The 20,076-nt window shown below is 40.1% G+C and overlaps 1 protein-coding gene across 3 annotated transcripts in view; it reads right to left on the bottom strand.

The window, feature by feature from the left end:
* The window catches only part of GPCPD1 (glycerophosphocholine phosphodiesterase 1), a 71,486-nt gene that overhangs the window by 28,788 nt on the left and 22,622 nt on the right, over nucleotides 1–20,076 (bottom strand). For all 3 annotated transcript variants that reach the window (XM_090051811.1, XM_090051802.1, XM_090051793.1), the window contains 7 exons: nucleotides 11,199–11,274; nucleotides 9,005–9,046; nucleotides 6,993–7,116; nucleotides 4,233–4,476; nucleotides 1,423–1,585; nucleotides 489–621; nucleotides 222–276 (listed from right to left, as the gene is read on the bottom strand). In XM_090051811.1, coding sequence (XP_089907937.1) covers nucleotides 222–276; nucleotides 489–621; nucleotides 1,423–1,585; nucleotides 4,233–4,476; nucleotides 6,993–7,116; nucleotides 9,005–9,046; nucleotides 11,199–11,274 — 837 coding nt within the window. The remainder of the gene's footprint in view (nucleotides 1–221; nucleotides 277–488; nucleotides 622–1,422; nucleotides 1,586–4,232; nucleotides 4,477–6,992; nucleotides 7,117–9,004; nucleotides 9,047–11,198; nucleotides 11,275–20,076) is intronic.

The following is a 20,076-nucleotide window of genomic DNA, read 5'->3' as shown; positions in this document are numbered from 1 at the left end:
AATGTCAGGCTTTAGGGAAATGCAAGGACAGGAGCCTCAACTAATTATATAAATAAAAAAAAATTATTAACTTTCACAGAGAGTTACTGCCACAACTCCATTTGTTCACTTTACCATTTCTGTATCAGTTAGATGACATGTATCCTATTGAGTTATTATATTTTCAAGAGAATGCATAGGAGAAATTATCAATTTTTTAAAAGGGAGTTGTATATACATACATGGCTAGCAGCATTCCTTAGAGAAGCTACAGTGTTTTCCTGAACTTTAGCGAGCCTGAAATAATAAAAAGGGAAAAAAAGGTTTAGGAATAACACTACACAGTAAGCGATTAAAAAACTGAAAATACAGTTATCATCATGGAACAATTAAAACCTGACAAATTTAAGTAATTTTGTTTTCCACGAGTTTTTCATAAAATGCAAATTAACACTTATGCAACTGGAAGTAAACAAAAAGTGTTAAAATTAAAGCGCACAGGAACTTACTTGGTAGTTGTTGTAGAATTTCCTGCACCCCTGTGTCCAACATCAAGAGTTGTTCTTGGCTTCCAGTACTTGGCATATGAGGCTTTCATATTACAACTGTATCCTACTATTGGCTTAATAATGATGTAGTCCACTATAAAAAAAAATTACATAAAGAATTACATAAAGCTGTGATCTTTTAAATGATAAGCAAACCCATCTATCTACTTCTCTGCAAGTGGTTCAGAACCCCAATAACTTAAAAATTACATGAGGTACAGCAACATTACATCCACTGTTAATTACTTGATCTTTAAACACCATCCCAACCACAGAATCACCTAACGGAAGTGAAAAACTTCACAAGAAAACAGTTTAGACTAAACTCATGAAGCACATTTCTGAAATCTTTGAATTAAGTGGCTAAAACAGATCTACTCAAAATGGCAGGGCATTTATACACATGTTCCGGGGTGGGAGGAGCTTTAATAAGTGCAGCTCCAAGAGCCATGCTAATTAAAAGCACCTGGAGCATCACGTGCATCAGCAGGCCCATGCTGAAAAATGGCAGTGGGGAGCTTTGAACTGAAGCTTGTTTGACAGTTAACTGAGTCTGCTGAAGCATGGTAATTACCATGCCCCAGCTGACTAAATCGAGTCTGCTCCAATGTGCCGTAATTAGTGCGTCAGAGCAGCCTTGAGCACGTGTATAGAAGCCCTCGGATCCTTATTATTTTATGCAGGCAATGCTACACTCAAGCTCAGGACTTCAATTTTGGTGCTAGCCTGACTGCTTAAACTGAATTTTAATGGGATTCACGCTTACCAGTTTGAAGTGCCATAACCCCAAATCACATTCACTCCCTTTAGAATTTCTATATTAAACAAAACATTCATTATTTATTCAATTTCAAGGTCATGCTTATGTTGAATTTCTTGTTTATAGGAAGCATACCTCTAACTTTTCCAATAGTTTTTCTTGAAATTCGGCTCATAATAGGAAGTGTGAGAATTCCACTGCTCTTTCCTTGTTCTGCAATCGTGGAGGATAAGAGGCAAGCAGAGCCCACATGGCCTGGCAGTGCATCTCCTTGTACTACCGCTTCACTTAAATCTTCCTAAAAATAGAAGTATTAGATTTTTTTGTAAAAGCTAAGACACATTAAAACACTCTCTCCCCCCCATGCCCCTCCTCCTCCTCCCCACCATGGAAGCTTTACTCCTCAAATTAATGTACTACATCAGTATTTGTATAAAACATTTTTTCAGTGTACTTTTCATTACAAGGCCACTCAGTCTAGGCTCAGAAAATACTCTATTTCAGACATACCGCTTTGGTTTGTTTAGTTTATTTTGAATCTATTTTTTGTTTTTGGAAAGGAAGATGTCAACTAAACAAGCAAACTGGAAACAATCAAACGCATAATCTAAATTAGTACATGTTTAATTCATTCTACAAGTTTCTAATGTAAATTACCTTATGGTATACCCAGACAAGCACATGCAATAAGTAATGAAATTTATGAAAGGTGGTCAACTTCAGACAAACTATGGGACATTTATTAACTCTGTTGCCGGAGGGTGTGGGCAGTAGGGGTGTGCAAAATGGGTCACACTCAATTCGGATTCATCCTGAATTGGGGGACAGCAATTTGACTTGTTGATTCGGATCACTGTCCCAATTTAATTCGGCCGAATCCAAATCTGAAGATTCAATGCTGATTCAGAGAATAAGCAATTCAGCCATAGACACAACTTTCATAGATTTTATAGACATCAGGGCTGGAAGGGACCTCAGAAGATCATTGAGTCCAGCCCCCCGACCCAAGGGGAGGAAGTCAGCTGGGGTCACAGGATCCCAGTGAGATAAGCATCCAATTTACTCTTGAAGGTCTTCAATGTAGGCGCTTGAACCACCTCCAATGGCAGGCTGTTCTAGACCTTGGGGGCTCGGACAGTAAAGAAATTCTTCCTTATGTCCAGCTTGAAATGGTCTTGCAGCAGTTTATAACTGTTCAATCTCATCATCCCTTGGGGCACTCTGGTGAACAAATGTTCCCCCAGATACTGGTGGTCACCCCGATAGACTTACAGGTGGCCACCAGATCACCCCTGAGCCTGCGCTTTTCCAGGCTAAAGAGCCCCATGACTCTCAGCCTGTCATCATAAGGTCTGTTTTCCTGACCTCTGATCATGCGCGTGGCTCTCCTCTGCACCCTCTCAAGCCTCTCCACATCCTTTTTGAATTGTAGAGCACAAAACTGGACGCAGTACTCCAGCTGCGGCCTCAACAAGGCCGAGTACAAGGGGAGAATGATGTTCCAGGATTTGCCTGAGAGGCATCTATGGATGCAAGCCAGCGTTTTGGTCGCTTTACTAGCTGCAGCATCACATTGCAGGCTCATGTTCATCTTGTAAAGCTTAAAAAAAAGCTTTAAATCTTTTTTCTATATACCTTGAGGTACCAGGCATGGCTTGTGAATGCTGCCATGGTGGGGCGCATGGAGCGTCCCACAAGAGCGTGGGGGGTCCCCTATGTGCTCTGCAGTGGACCTGGAAGTAGACTGCCCCCCCACACCCCTGTCTCCCCAGCTCAGCGATGGGGTGTAGGGGGACCATGGGTGCTTCCCCCCTCCCCCGCCCCCCCAAGACCCAGGAGGCACCAGTTGCCAAGCCAGGGGGCGGGTCCCTTTTGCACTCTGCAGTGGACCCAGAAGTGGACCAGACCCGCTTCCGGTCCACTTCCAGGTCTGTCACCAAGTGTGCTGGGAACCCCGCCACGCTCCTTTGGGTTGCTCCATCTGCCCCGCCATCGCAGCATTCACAAGCCGCCTGCTACCTAGAGGTATGTAGAAAACACATTTAAAGCTGTGTCTATGTCCAAATCATTGAATCTCTCCAAATCTATTCAGAGGGTTCTGATTTGATTCAGAGATATTAAAGGGTCTCCCAGCTCAATTCAGAGATTTGGCTGCCAAATCTCTGCCAAATTGAATCAGCAACCAAAGCTTTGCATGGCCCTAGCAGACAATCAGAACTGCCCATACTCTACAGCTGCCCTGGGCAGGTGCCCTGGAGGCTTGAGGGCCCCTCAAGCCCCTACCCAGCTTTCCCCACTTACACAGAAGCACCCAGGGGAATCTCAGGGCATATCTTTATAAGGAGGGAAGCTGAAGTTCCCCACTGAGAGATACCGACCCCAAGGGTGCTCCAGGGGTGCATTGCCATAAGCTGGGAAAGCCCACAGGGGTCCCGGTGTGGAGGCATGGAACTCAGGTACCTATTTACCAAGATCAGCCCCCAGAATCTCTAGAGACCCGTATGAGTAAACAAGAAAATCCTGACTTTCTTCACTTCCCCAGAAGCACCCCTGGAGATCTCAAGGGCAGGTTTCCCTGCTTACCTAGACACAGTCCTGGAGATCCCTCTTAGCTGATGTATCTCATTCAGGTAGTCTATAAGGTGCATCTCTACCCTACCTTCTGCTGACTTCAGCTAACTACCTCATCTTGTTTTTATAAAACATGCATTTCCAAAAGTTTTAAATGTTTGCTTAACAGGAATAGTTTGTCGTCAAATCCACTGCCATCCACAAGACTCATTATGAAGTCAGTGTTCATGAGTCCACAGGATCAAAAACAAGCCTTAACACTGCTACATTTGGTTTCAATAATAAAACCATCAAGAAAAATGAGCTGCCTGTTAACCAGGAAGCAAAACAAACTCAGTTGCTTCCACACAAGGACACACCAGAAAGAGACATACCTCAAAGAAGTCAAAGATTAATTCCAAGTTATCTGGATCCATGGTTTGTATACTGTATTCTGTCCATCGATCAGGCTGCAAAGCATACCCACAGTCTGGCTGAGAGTGCCGACTTTTGCATTCTGTATCAGTTATTAATGCAATGTCCAGGGTGTTTGCCATTTTCTGGGAAACAGTAGGAGATGTTTTATCTTGATCATCATCCTCTTCCTCCTCCTCTAAACCTTCTAAAGTCAGCTTCACTCTATTCACCCAAAACAAAAACAAAGCCAAACACTGGAAAGTTAGTTAACTATCTTCAATGACAGAAACAACTGAAAATGAGGAATCTATAAAATGCATGGCTGAAGAACCCAATATAAATTTTATACCCTCTTGTTTTGGAAGAAATGCAGAGTACCTTCAAAGATTACACAGACTTCAAAATAATATAAGCATAATACTTCGCATCCTGGGGCCATCACTGCATAGTTTTACTTTCTGACTGACTTTTATATATTTAAAGAGTCTTTCTTGCAACCAGGACACCTCACAAGAGTTAAAAGGGCTGGGTGAAATATCCAAAAGGTCTCAGTGAGGTAGTCTCCTTGACTGTCAAAGAAATAACAAGCTGCAGAATTAAAAAGGGACAATTTCAAAAGATTGGCCACCAACATGGAAAAGCCAAGTGGGGCAACCAAAGATAAAAAGTCCTGACTAAAAATAATGAAGTAATTATGAACACTATGGAGAGGGGAAGTCTCTGTGCTTTCCTGCAGGACCTACCCTGCAGGACAAAGATACATACAACAAACACAACACAGAACCAGAATAAGGAGGCAGAAAGGCTGTGAATTAATGGAAATGTATTACTTGCCAATACTTTTGTCAATCATGAAAACAAAAGCAGACTAATGAAACAAAGTATTTTTCAGGAGGAGGTCCATATAAACATTAAAGGGAAAGACGGGTTCCCAAAGAAAATACTGCTGACACAGAACATCGATATCAAGTCCTGACTAAGTTATTACCTTTTACTCCAACCCTGAAAAAGAAAAGTCACAATAACCCACAGGTGACCACTGAGATATCCTACAGTAGTTAAAACATTTTACTTGCACTGCTCCAACTATCCACCTGTCCTCAGATGATCTTTCAATGTACCAATAAGGTACGAGCTTTAGTATCAGAGTAAGTGGATACACCAAAAACAGAGGTAACTGCTGTTAGCAGAGATAACTGCTGTTTCTGAAAGCATTCAGGACTAAAATCCTGCTATGAGTGGATAACATGCACCCGTGTCACTAAACTTGAAATTTAGCCATCTTTATAAAGATAAGGATGATACTAGGCATTATCAAAACTACTTGAGATTAGACCTGGGTATTGCAGTCACAGAACGTAAGAGAGAAGCCTCAGTTAATTAAATAATTGAGCAAAGGAAAATAAGCCATAATACTCTAGGCCATTGGTGAAATCTTAAATCCACACAAAGAAAGGTGTGTTCTCCCTTAAGGGAAGGCATGGCATTTGGTTAGTGGAGAATGGTATCTTATTGCCACAGAGTCTAGGAAGTTGGTCTTTTTCTGGAAGTATTTGGCAGCTATTATACCATAGTAAGGTAGTAAGGGGTACCAAATTATTTAATGAGAAAGAAAAAGCTTTGACACATCAGACCCAGTACAGACCTTGTCCTTCATGGGACCATTCACTGCTTTGTGAGAAAGGAAGATTGAAGACACTATACTAGGGCAGCCCACACAGGATAGCACAGTATACTTGCTGGGTAAAGTTTGGGTGCAACAGCACCCCAAAACTTCTGGACAGATAAGAGAAGAGGTACAGAAGTACAAGGCTGCAGCATCACAGGGGGCCAAACTACAAATATCTGTTCCTGTGCAGAATGTGCTAGTAATAGTACTGATAGTTAATGTTGGGGGAGGAAACAATAAGGGTGCCTAAGAAACTGTTGTAATATCCCTGTCATTTAGGCATTTGCAATTTCAGTGGAGAATTACCACTGCCTTAAGTCTTATTTATTTAAAGGAAATGCCTCCCCTCTTCCCATGATGGAAAATGATGGAGAGAAAGGAAAAATGAAAGTAGAAGTAGAAGGGGCAGAGAACTAATTAATCCCATGATTCCAGGGCAAGAAGTATAAAATACTAAGACAACAGGAGATAAATCTGTCTCTTGGGGAAACCAATCAGTTTGCTATGGTTTCCATATGGTGCTAGAATATTTATTTTGTCATTTTTGTTTAAATAATAGAGAGGAGCTTAGTAGAATGGTAAAATAACTTATGGGAAGTGAAAAGAAAGACGTGAATCATAATAAGATAATTCTGAAATACTTATTTTGTTTGAGTATACAGTTTCACTCTTCTAGGCAAAATGTCCCATTTAATATCAAGTTGAATATTTTATGAAGGACCCCAAGAAATTATGGAACTGAACAAATGTATTTGAGACAAGATTAGCATTTTCTCTTAAGTGAATAGAGACAGCTCTGTAAATACATAGTATTAAAGTTGTATCAGTAGCAGTAGAACATGTTGGATCCTTACAGAACCCGGATGCTAACAAACACTGTTGCATTCAATGGAGGACCATCACTTAATTACTTACATACATATGATCATGCATCTTCTATAAATAATTTTACAACTAAAGCTGTAAATGTTATGTTAACTAAAATGTTTAAGACAACTACAGTATGCTAGCAATGAAAGAAAAAATTAACTTTAAAATAAATTACAGCCTCCGATTCACATGCTCTTACCTAAACCTTGATTTTTTAAATTTTTTCTTTGATATTGAGACAGGTGGTTTTTCAGAATAATGTAGACGTAATCTTATTTCAGTCTGACATGTGAGCCATCCAGAATCCAGAGTTTCAACCCCATCTGACAAAATAAGTATGATGAAAAGTAGTGTCAGTTATAAAACATCATAAGGAGTTTCAAAAACAAAATCAATATAGCTGAACAGAGAATACCAAAATCTAATTTTCTTCATTCTACAAAATGTAGCTCCCTTTGGCATTGTCTTCCAAAACTTGTCATTAAGTGTCATCAACAGGGCTTATTTGATGATGTGTCAGCAAAATTATTGGATTCATCCTTAACTTTGTCCTTCTCACTGCTAACCATCTTGGGTAGCAAATAAACAGCAGTCAACAGAAGTCTCCTTACATCACACCACTTTCAAAGGGAAACAAGTAGGAACTTGCAATCCTTGTGCAAAGGGAAAGGCTCCAAAAAAGAAAACTATTTTGCATTTTTGTTTACGGTAGTACCAACTACCTGTTTATTTCTAGCCAAAAAAAAAAAAAAAAGTGGCCTGGGCCCTGGGGTGAGCTCACAATCCAAAAATCAGACAGTTAAACTAAGGTTCTGGAATTGGTAAACAATGTTTCTCCTTCTGCTCAAATAAACATTTTTGCTAGGACAACTGTAAATAACTCATCTTCAGGAGACTCGAGTGTTTAAGATGACAAGGGACTTTTGTGGCTGATCTAAGGGTAGACAGGAATCCTCAGCCTCTCTGCAAGGAAACAAGGACAGTATGCAACTATAATATCAGGAAGCACAAAGCAACCGTTTCCTGACAAGATGCTGAACTAGCTCCTGCAACTTTGAAGAGCTATGACCAATAAGTGAGATTTGGTGTTGCAGTGAAGGGAAACAAACTGTGGGGAAGCAATTAAGAGCCAATGATGGGGAGAAAGGTGAAGAACTGAAAAAAATATATTGGAACAACTTAACCAACATGTGAAATGGAACAAAGTGAAGGGCCGAATTGGTTAATTTTACAAGGGGGCAAGGCACTGAGCAACAAGCAAAGGGTGGGTGTGCTAAAACAACTGTAAAGTGAGATTTTATACTAAAATTTGTGCAAGAAAGAAATTATATGCAAGGTACTCATGCTTGCATGTATAATCACATCAGCAGATCTGTATATTTACTATAAGAACAACCCTATGTTCAACTTAAAGGTAATACATGTTAAAAGGAGTGCACCTCAAAGCAAGTTACAGAGCACAAAAATGTACAATATGTAAGACAATGAGAAAAGAGAAACCAATGATGGTGATTCAGTGCTGAATCTGTGAAGTGATGGGTTTAAAATCTACTTAAGCTTTAACATTAATCAAACAAGAGAGGAAAATAAAGAACAGAATATCCATGCATCTTCAAAGCTTTTGTAAACATTACTAAGAAAAAAAGGTATAAAGAGGATATACATAGGACACTAACTAAGGATGGCAAAAGCATCTGTAGTATTTAGACTGCCCAATGGCAAACAGATTTAAAGATTAAACAGAATCTCTTCCAAAATATTCTCTCTCAGCCAGTTTAATGAAAATTGACATCCTTGACAGAAATATTCAACTATAACAGATTGGATAGAGAGACAATTATACTTTTCCCCTTAAATAATTAACACAAGGTAAAAAGTAAAATTTATTTTTGTTGAAGATATGCCAAGCACTCTAGATAACATATATGCTCATGTATGCATGAGCAGTTATGAATCTGGGGAAGACAAGGGCCACCCCACCCTCAAAAAGGAGAAATTACAGCACACTGTGATCAATGGAAACATTTTCCAAAGTTCATATACAAGCTGCAGTAACCTTCCAAAAATGGGAGTACCATGTGAAAACAGCCATTAGAAAATCTCCTGTTTAAACTACTGCTTAACATCTGAATGTTTCATCTAACATGTGGCATCTAAAAATATTAAGAAATACTGATAAGAATTTTTTAGAATAATTAATGTTTTACTTACTATGAATCCCAAACTCTCCATCATCAATAATGAGCTCATTTTCTAGAATTGAAGAGGGGAGGAAAAAAGGAAGGAAACTACTTAATATTCATATTTTATGTTAAAAAAAAAAAAAATCACACAAATTAAAAAGTTCCACCTTTTCACTTTATTTCTAACAACCATCTCTGACAGAAGAAAAGTCGACAAAGAATAAGCATGTTTATTGCAACCTTTATAAAACATATGGTTTGGTTTTCTTGTAAAAATGGCGTTTTTCTCAGCTTCCATAAGACGTGAGCCCTTCAGACTGAAGTGATCTGATCTGAAAGAAAGTCAGGTAGTTGGACTGTTTTGCTTGTATCATTCCAGTGTGTTGTATTATTTTGCTACTGTAATGCCTTGCTAGTGACTAAAATATTTCTAATGTTGTGTGTAGCTGGTGTCTACAATGAACAATTATCTATGTTTCTTGAAAGCATACAAGCAAGTTTTTCTGTTAAACATTTATAAAATTCATATAAATGTTTCTAAAGAGACAGTCGTCACAATAAAAATGCTTATTCTGCAAATCTGACATATCTTTACCTGGAGGAGGATTTTCAAAGTATTTTGACCTTCACCTCACCCCCTCAAATAATAGCCGAAAGCTTTATAAATTGTGTGAACTACAATACACTGAAAACATTATTAACTTTTATTCTCAAAAGTCAAATTTTAGTACAATTGTCACTACAGGCAGATTTTTGCATTAACTTGAAAGAAATTTCTCAGACAGCAAAACCTTTCAGACAGCTCCTGATTTCTACTATCCAGATTTTATTAGTTTCAGAAAGTGTTTTTTCCTTTAAATTCCCCCCACAAAAAAACCTCTTACATTAAAGAAATATATCCCAGGGAGCTTCCACTGGGGTGTTAACTGTTAATTATTACATTTAATACTTTATTTAAAATGTAAGATACTTTTCTGAGAACTAAATATGCCTGCCTCATTAAGAGACTACTTTTTAACCACTGAATTTAAAAGGCAATGAAGCTGTGCATTTAACATATGATTTCAGCAATTACAGGGTTAAAAAATAAATATTACTTGAAAATAATCAAGAAATAATAATGAAATAAGGCAAAAGCAAATTTATTAGGATTAAAGTTTAAATAACCAGTGGAGACCAGAATATTCAGTTACTATGTTATACAGGAAGACCATTTATATTTACTGCAGGAAGAGACATCTTTCACTGCTCTAATTCATCTGCACTAATAAGCTGCAGTTATCACTTGTGGTACATATGATTAGTCCCAACTTTACATAAAGTCTAACTAAGCATACACTCTCTCACTGAACCAATGTAAGTATAAATATAGAATAAACTAATACTGGGTTAGGAATTCTTGGATTTCTAAGCACAAATATAACAACATGCAAATAAATGCCATCTTATAGCTAAGAGGCAGACAAGGTTCTTTGGGTAAATGTGATATCTTTTATTAGACCAACACTCCTGATCTTATAGGTAATTAGGATCCAACTGATAAAAGACATTTCTAAAGATGACTTCAGTTATTTTTAAAAAGAAAAAATACTGGATTTCAGAAAAGTCTTGGGAACTTTAAAAAAAATTGAACAACTAAATAAAATGCATGTTTTCTGTCCCTATACCAAAGGAAAGTTCTATGATAAACCAGTTAACTAAGATCCCACATCTTGATTTATTTTAGGTGGATATTACTCATACCTATTTTAAAAGATGCCCCAATTACTGGGTTTTTCCTCTAAAAAGTTTATTCTGCAAATTTTATCTGAAAAAGAACAGTGGTTAAGTTCATGCCCTCCCCCTCCCCACACCTTCTCTGAAAACCATAACCATGGATCCTCAGTCTCAAAAGGGTAAAAAGCAAATCAACAAATTTGGCAACGCCAATTTAAAATCAATATAAGATGACTTTGAGGATCCTATTGTCTTTTATTCTCAAGCCCATTGTGTTTTTAAATCTTTTGCTTACGGTGTTTAAGCTTCAACATTTTTTTTATTTTTTAAACAATATTGAGAATAAGGTCCAGGATGCATTTAGAAAAAATTGATACCCGTAAGACAATAATACTAAATTTAAATATTTTAAAGCTATAAATAGTTATCAAATCCCATTAAACCAATGTGCAGCATATTAGTAATCTTATGCATATGCCTCAAACAGATGCAGTTGATGCCCATACCTAAAGGGGTTATTGATCGTGGTTGTAGATGAGTCTCCCACTTGTGAACTATGACTTGGCAGGGACCATCGATAGTCTGTAATTTAAAAGTTAAATGTCTGGAATAATTTCTTATGTTATATTTGATTTTCTACCCACGATGATATCTGGGGTACTTCCAAGCTTAATTTATATACTGAAGAATGAAAAAAAAGAAAAAGATCAAGTTTACTTCTTACCACTGAGACTTGTAACAATGCTACCCAATACATTATGTCACACTATGACAAATTTGTGACAAATTGTGACTGGTAGGTGGAGAAGTTGAATAGAACTATTCAATTCTTAGGATTTTATATCTACTCCACTGAACAATTACACGCTCCTTCCAACAAGAAAAGCAAATAGTTGCTAAATTCATTACAGGCTTTTTTTTTTTAAATTGGTACTATAAGTTATTCATAAAAAGAACGTGACATATGTTCCTTCAATTCTAGCTAATTAGAGCTCTAAAATATCATAACGCATTTTTGCAACTGAAAAGTTGCACAGATACCCCTCATCCCCCAAACTGTGTTCACCTTAGTATTCAAAGTCTGTAAGGCAAAAAGATCTCAATTATGCCAGATGGCCTGCTCTTCCGTATTACCCTCATTAAAATACAAACAAAATCAAGGTCAATTCACTTCACTTCCATGTAGGAAATAAAAAAAAAATTATACTGCTTAGAAGGTAAAGCAAAAAGGGGAACAGAGGGATGACAACCGGTGGAAGGAAGTCAAGAGATGCAACAATTTTGGTGAACAACACATAATATTAAAATATTTTACACAGCAGATCCATGGGCAAAGGAACAGGTATCATGGAACAGTCAAAAGAATGGGGTTGAAGTTGTTTGGCTGCAGAACTGAAATTTACAACACAAAACTTGCTACCAGTGAAGACCTTTCCATTTAGTTCTGTTTAGAGCAGAGTTAAACATTTTTCCCTCAAACTATGCCAACCACTGGACACTGTAGCAATGTAGCACTGGCGGCACAAACCATGATGCCAGTGCTACTGCACAATAGCATCAGAAACGATCCATGTGGTGCCAGGACTATGCAGTAAGAGTGGTTACTGCACTGTCATTTAGTACTTGCTTAAACAAGTACTAAATGACTGCAGAGTAACAACTTTGCAGTCCAGCGCATGTGTAGATGTACCCAGTGTGAGCCAATACATGGTTTTAATCACTGTACTAGACAGCCATTTGGGTACTGAGAACAGTAACTGTTCCTAGCAGAAGAGAAGCAAGAGAACTTTAGAAGTTTTAAATGAGGGACCTTTTTTAAAGGGAATCCAACTAGTGGTAGACATATGATTTGTGATTTTGTTGAACCGAAGTCTCTAAATAATGCGTACTGAATTGAAACCCTCGATGCCTAAAAATATTTTCCTGCCTTTTTTAATCACCTGCTTTCCCTACCAATGAATGGTAGTCATCTCTTACCACAGAAACTGCTGTTGACTATTTAATAGTGCTTATCATTCAGCTGCTTTTTGGTAAGTCACCCTGGATTTAAACAAAAACCAAAACCACATACATCCTTACCTCCTATAAAATAATGTAAGCTCCAATACCAATTTGTCTCTGAAGAACAGAGTCAAACAAGAACACTGCCTAAATTACTTTCAGATTAACAGAAACAATTTACCAATACAAAAGGGACAATTTAAACAAGCTGGGGAGTGGGGGGCAGGGGGTGGGACATCAATACCAATAATGACTTATAAGGAAAGACTGGGGGAACTGGGCTTATTTAGTCTAGAGAAGAGACTGAATAGCAGCCTTCAACTACCTGAAGGGAGGGGGGGTGGGGGGGTTTGAAAGAGGATGCAGCTAGACCGGGGCAGGCAATTATTTCAGGCAGAGAGCCGCTTACCCAGTTGTGGCAGGCTGTTGAGGGCTGCATGGGTAGCCCTGCCCCTTGACAGATGACCCACCCCCTAGGTCACCATCTTGGGACCAATGTCCCAATGTCCTGGGACCAATGTCCCAGGGCCAGCACCGGTGGGGACCACAGTAGGGCACAGGCTGACAGGGGTCTGGGGAGCCGGGCTGGACTGCAGCAGCAGGGAGAGCGGGGAGCTGCCCCAGCTCCACAGAGCCCCTGCTGGCTGGGACCCCTGTACTCCTGCCACCCAGCCCTGGCCCTGGGACACCAGTGCGGACCCCACGTTCCCTCCGATTCCCGTGCCCACTCGCACCCAGTGCCCCCCCAGCTCCATGGTACAGGCCGGGGGCAGCGCACACCCCCCAACCCCCTGTGCGCCGGCAGGGAAGAAGTTGGTGCTGAGCACAGGGAAAAGCAGCCCCTCACCCACCCCATGGCCAGTACAGGCAGCCCCATGTGGGCTGCAAGCGGCTACAGAGCAGGGCGCTGGCCTTGGGGTGAGCGAGGGGCCACTTTTCCCCTGCGTTCAGCACCAGCTTATAACCTGGCCCCACTGCCAGCCTGGGCTCCAAGCCAGCTCCAGACTCGCCCGTTGGGGGCCGCAGCTGTGGCCCACCGCTGCTTGCTGCACCGGGCAGTGTTGGCTGCTGCTCCTCACCTGGAGCTTGTGTGCTGGGCAACCCAGAGGCAACAGTGGCAAACACTGCCCGGTGCAGCAAGTGGGGGGGCTGCAGCTGCTGTCACCACGCGCAGCCCTGATGGGCAGGGCCGGAGCCAATACGGTGCCTAGGCTGGCAGTGGGGCTGGGTTACAAGGTTGATTCAGAGCTGCGGGGAAAGCGGCCCCTCACCCACCCCAAGCCCAGTGCCCCATGCTGCAGCCCACCTGGGGCTGCCTGTGCCTTCTCTGTGAGTGGCTGCAGCATGGGGTGCTGGCCACAGGGCAGGGGAGGAGCCGCTTTCCTCTGCACTGGGAAGGAACCTGGGAAAATAAACTCCTTCAGGACCATTTCAGGCGGGACATAAGGAAGAATTTCTTTACAGTCCGAGCCCAAGAAGTCTGGAATAGACTGCCACCAGAGGTGGTTCAAGGACCTACTTTGAACACCTTCAAGAGAAATTTGGATGTTTATGTTGCTGGGATCCTATGACCCCAGCTGACTTCCTGCCCCTGGGGCAGGGGGCTGGACTCGATCTTCTGAGGTCCCTTCCAGCCCTGAAGTCTATGAAATTTATGAAAAGCTGAGCGCAGGTAAAAGCAGCCCCCCCCCCACCCCGTGGCTGGTGCTCCCTCTTGCAGCCGCTCACAGCCCATGGAGCTGTCCAGAGCAGGCACAGGCAGCCTCATGTGGGCTGTGAGCGGCTGCAGCGTGGGGCACCAGCCACAGGACAGGTGAGGGGCTGCTTTCCCACCGCCTGCCCTGGGCCACTTTTCCCCGGGCTCCTTCCTTGTCCAGGGTCCTTCCCTGCCCTTCCCTCCCCCCACTTCCACCTTACCCGAGGTTCTGGCGCTGCTGGGGCAGCCATGTGCTGGGGCTTCCGGCTGGGAGGGTGGGGCCAGGCAGGCCTTGCTGTTGTGGGAGCCCGCCAGGCTTCCCCTGGGTCCTACTGCTCTTGGTTCCAGTCATTTTTGACAGGAACCAAGGGCAGATAAATATTAATTTTCTAAATTTTTTAGGGGCCCCGTGGGCCGGATAGAATGGCCTCAAGGGCTGCATCCAGCCCGTGGGCTGCATCTTGCCCACCTGAGCTAGACTGTTCTCAGTAGTGGCAGAACAAGAAGCAACGGTCTCAAATTGTAGCAAGGGAAGTTTAGGTTACATTAGGAAGAACTTTCTCACTAGGAGGGTAGTAAAGCACTGGAACAGGTTACCCACAGGTGATGGAAACTCCATCCTTGGGATTTTTCAAAACACAGCAGACAAAGCTTTGACTGAAATGTTCTAGGTGGGAATGGTCCTGCTTTGAGCAGAGGGTTGGACTAGATGACTTCCTGAGGTCCCTTTCAACCATAACTTTCTATGATTCTATGAATTACATATCTGAAGATTTTAAAATCTTTATGGCACAGTTAACCAATTTAGCAGCAACTAGGCTTTCTTGAAGTTGTCAGGGATATATTACCTATTTAGGTTTTGGACTAGCTAATGCAAAAAACAAATACTGAAAGATCACCACATGTTCAATAAACCTAGTGATCTCTTTAGCATGGCTGAAAGCAATTCAAAATTCACACTGACCTCAAAGCTGTATGTACCCCACTTGTAAAACACTACTCCTGGATAAATATGCATTAACTTCTTTAAAGGTAAAACAGATGCATTTACAAAAGAAGCAGTATGGCACTATTAATCTTTTGACAATGTTTTCCAAAGAAAAAGAAAGCGAAAGGAAAAATAGCACTGTACAAAGAGTAAACTGAAAATAACAGTCAAGTCAAGTTTCTTCCCTGTCTTCTTAAAGCAGAGCCACACCACAGGCTGCAAAACAATTTGGATTCTCACATCTGAAATCTTTGGCAGCCAAAAGAGGGCAGATGCCTATACCTGCTCCCACCAAGTAAACTAGCAACCTCTGCAACAGTTTATTCCTTTCCAGATGCAGAGTATCTAAACCAATTGCTTTGCAAGGACCAAAATTGAATGAAACTGGACCTAATATAACAAGCTTAGCATCTAAAGGGTTTTCTTTAACCAAATGGTGTTACCCACTTGTGGAGACATTAAAAATATAGAGCTTTTTAATAATGCCTCAAGTAGATACAAACTGAAGCAACCAGAAACTAACTTAAGGTTTCAAAACAATAAAAAGTAGTTAAGCTTCCACAGCAAATAATAACAGTGCCACATTTCTCATTAGAACAGCTGGAAGGAGTATCTTGGGAGTTTATAAATATAGTTCCTCAGTTACACAGACAACTAAAACTGCAGTAAACCATTTTTGAAAGTCCTGATCCAAGACAACATCACAGATAACAGACACTAAGAACATCAGCAGGCCCAAAAAGATCCCTGACCCAAGTGCATTTCTTAGAGTAACTTAAGCTTTACTGCATATTTCCAAGAACGTTGATCTACCTAAACATGAAGTAGCTGAATGCTTTGGAAGACTGGCCTACAATTTCGAGGGCTGCACTTCTCACTCCATTGATCTTGATTTTTGTACTACAGTAGTAGACAATACACAAGCATGTCAGCTGACTTTTTTCTGAAGCTAGACTGTGGGCATAAAAACCACATATTTAATCCACCTAACCCAAATTACTGCATTCACTTGAATACGAGGACCCCCCAAATTTATTTTTCCTGCTGTAGCAGTGAAAAAGAGACAAATTCAAGGCAAACCTCCAATAGTTAGATTCTATACCTGGAAAACAACAACAAATTTATAAATTTTCCATAAATAGAATCTAATTATTGGGGGGTCATCTTAAAATCAGGATCATCTTCTATCCGAGTAAACACAATATTAGGCTACTAAAGCTTTTGCTTACTGTTTGTGTTCCAGGCAATGATTTAACAAACACACTGCCTTAGCACAGCCACAGTAGAGATTTCCCTTACTGCTAGTAATTTAGCAAAAGCTAAAGCATTGTTTCTGTCTGCTATTGGATACCATCTAACAATTCTGTCAGTGTCCTGCCAGTAACTATAAAGCCTGAATTTAAGATTAATCTTCTGAGTGCATTACATATCATTAGATTTATGGACTTCTTTAATTTCCAAAGATAAATGCAAATCTCATTTAAAACTTTATGACCAGTAATGTATCAAATGGTATTTCTAACGATTAAAAAAAAAAAAAAAAAAAAAAAAGAATGGGGGGGCATATGTAAGTTTTCAAAACTCGACTACATCTTCTCACAGATTAATCCCTGCATGTGTCTTAGAAAGATGTGGGCCTAAATGTGCATGTGTATTAACTGCACAGAAAAAGGCCACAAATTTATAGAATAAATAAAATATATCTTTACATCAGTGAGCTATTTAAAAGTACTTCATTAAATTAATATAACAGTATAGAATGTGTATATATAGAACTTACACATGCATGCATTACAATGTTCTAAAATGGATTTTTTTTTTTATAGTATCAAACTGAAAACACCTATTACATAAAACAAAAACGGGAAGAACCTTGCAGCAAAATGAATCTTAATAGAGGAAAATTTCAGAAACATATTGCAGGCTTCCAAGATAAAAGCCAAGCTAGTACAAAAGTAGAAAGTGAGTAAATGCACTGCCTTAACAAAAATGTGTATTTACTGTATCGAGAAAAAAATGCACAAAGATGCTTCTTGAAATAACTTTAATGTGCTTGGAATTAATTCACGCTCTTTTCCATGATATGGACATGCATGAATTTTTATTTTTTTGGCACAGAAAACTGTCAAGCAGATGAATGGTCATTTCTATTTTATGAAGGGAAACCAGTGGTAATAAAATGCAAAATAACTTCCTTGGGGTTGTTCTTATTGGTATTTTATAAATGCTTCAATGTAAACATCTCTTAACTTGACATTGTATAATATTTCAGCTAAGTAAAAGATAATGCACAAAACAAAAATTTACAAATTAGGGAAAAGATTTTTCAACATTTCCTAACTTTGGATGTTTGTTATTATCATCTTTTTCTGCAATATGTTTTTCTCATCCACCCAGGTAAAAAAAATGTCAGTTCTCTATGCTTTTATGTCTCAGAGCTCTAGGTGAGTCATCTTACACACAAACCTCAGTATGATTTGCTGATTTAAGAAAATGGAGAAAAGTATGTTTATGGAAGTGACTGATAACCATGAACCACTTTAAGTTGGATCAGTTCTTAGCACTGTTTAATGTATATTCATAAATATAAGCTCAAGTATTACAGCATAACAGTATAAAATGACTAAGCATGCTATGGAAAAAACCCAGCCTAACACCTTATTTTATTTAGAAGATGAAAGACTGGTGTATAGCATTAAAATAATTACCTATGTGCTTTTAATCACAAGTGAAGAATTTTTCAGACATTTACTATTTTAAATTAATGCAGCTGTAGAGATCACAAGCCTCTCTACTGCAGAAATTAACTAAGAGTATGAAGTAAAGCAGCAGGAAATCTTAAGAGAAATTCCAATGATTACAGATGCTGTTTTGAATTTGAAATGTTAAATGACAGTTCTATTAAAATAGAGAATACTAAGCTGCTGAATGATCTATATACCTCCCTCATTTGCGGTGTGTCTTATTTTTTGTTCTGTACGTGGCCCCTCAACTTTATTGCATCCATGAGCAATTCAACTAGAAATGACACTAGAAAAACATTTCTAACTAGAAAAAAAAGAAATGTATGATACAGAAATTCCTAAATCATACATTTAATTAGGTGCATTTTATAGAGTTTGCTGTCTGGAGCCGACTTCACCTGAGTTTTTATTTACAGAAACTATTTACTCTGGTATTCCATAAAATTTATACTTACCTTGGCAGCCTCTGCATCACACGGTACAAAGAGCGTGCACGATACAGAGCACCTACTCAAAGAAACACACTCACCAATACATACTGTGAAGTTTTACAAATATTACAAGGGAAAACGTGTTTGACTATCAACAATTTCTTGGTAGTTTGTTTTTATGCTAAGTGTGCTTTTCTAGTTTGATGTTGCTTACATTCTAAGTATTAGGGCATTTTAACTATTCAATACCAGATTTGTTAGGCCTTAAATAAACCTACTTTGACAGAAGTTTCATAATGATATTTTTTAGCATTGTCCCTCCTCTCTTACTCCCCAGAATAACATTTTAACCATGTTTAAGTTAGCCTGATTTCACATGCTGTAACCTAAAAATAACACATGCAGTATCTTTCACAGTAGATGTAAACTGGGCTCATTTTACTGAAGGATTTCTCCTCATGTATCTTCTAATCCCTCCCAAAATGCCAAGACCACTGAATTTTTTCAGCCTATTTAACCCTGACAGTGATTTGGAGCATTTGAGAGATACAAAAGATGCCTGGATCTGTGTTCCTTCTACATATTTTTATTACCACTGAACTCATAAATGTAAAGACTGAAGAACTAGGCCCAGGATGAACAGTTACTAGGGCTGTGCGAAGCTTGGGTCCCTAGTTTGATTCGGCGGAAATTTGGCCTAATTCAGTGGCCGAATCCCCGAATCTGTATCAAATCAGGAGGTGCTTTAATCTCTCCAAATCGAATCAAAACCCTCCAAATCAATTCAGGGAGATTTGGCAATTCGGATATAGACAGCTTTAAATGTTTTTTCTACAGACCTCAAGGTACCAGGTGGCTCATGACTGCTGCAATGGTGGAGTGGATGGAGTGACCCACAGGAGTGCAGGAGGTCCCCAGTGCGCTTGGCAGCAAACTTGGAAGTGGACCAGAAGTGCATTTCTGGGTCTGTCAGGGAGCAGGCGGCCCCCCCCCCCGGCTCAGCAACTGGTGCCTCCTGGGTCGGAGGGGAGACAGGGGGGACACCCTGGGTCCCCCCACGGCTGATCACTGAGCTTGGGGGGGGCCCACAGGGGGCCCCCTTGAGCGCTCGGTGGCAGATCTGGAAATAGACTGGAAGTATTTTCAGTCCACCTCCAGGTTCGCCACCAAGCAACTTCAGATTTGGATTAAGCCGAACTGAAGCAGGGACAGTGATTTGAATCAACAAATCAAATCACTGTCCCCAGTTCAGGCCAAATCTGAATCAAATACAACCCGCTTCACACACCCCTAAATTTAGTTACTGTATATTGGTAGAATTAGCAAGTGCAAAGAGATAACTAGATGGATCCGAGTCATTTCTCTTCAGTGTTAGGGGCTGCTAGGAAACACAACTAAAGAAGGACCTGGCTCCTGCTCCTGCCATGATTTTATGTTCATATGCGTTATTTGGAACCCTCTTGTTCCTAATCCAAAGACAGCTTCTTTTGAAGCTCAGCACAGTTTCTACCAATAGGGAGATGG

Source organism: Crocodylus siamensis, chromosome 1 (genome assembly GCF_052110815.1).
Source record: "Crocodylus siamensis isolate JL-2025a chromosome 1, ASM5211081v1, whole genome shotgun sequence".
Lineage (NCBI taxonomy): Eukaryota > Metazoa > Chordata > Crocodylia > Crocodylidae > Crocodylus > Crocodylus siamensis.
This window is presented reverse-complemented; position numbering and strand designations above follow the sequence as displayed.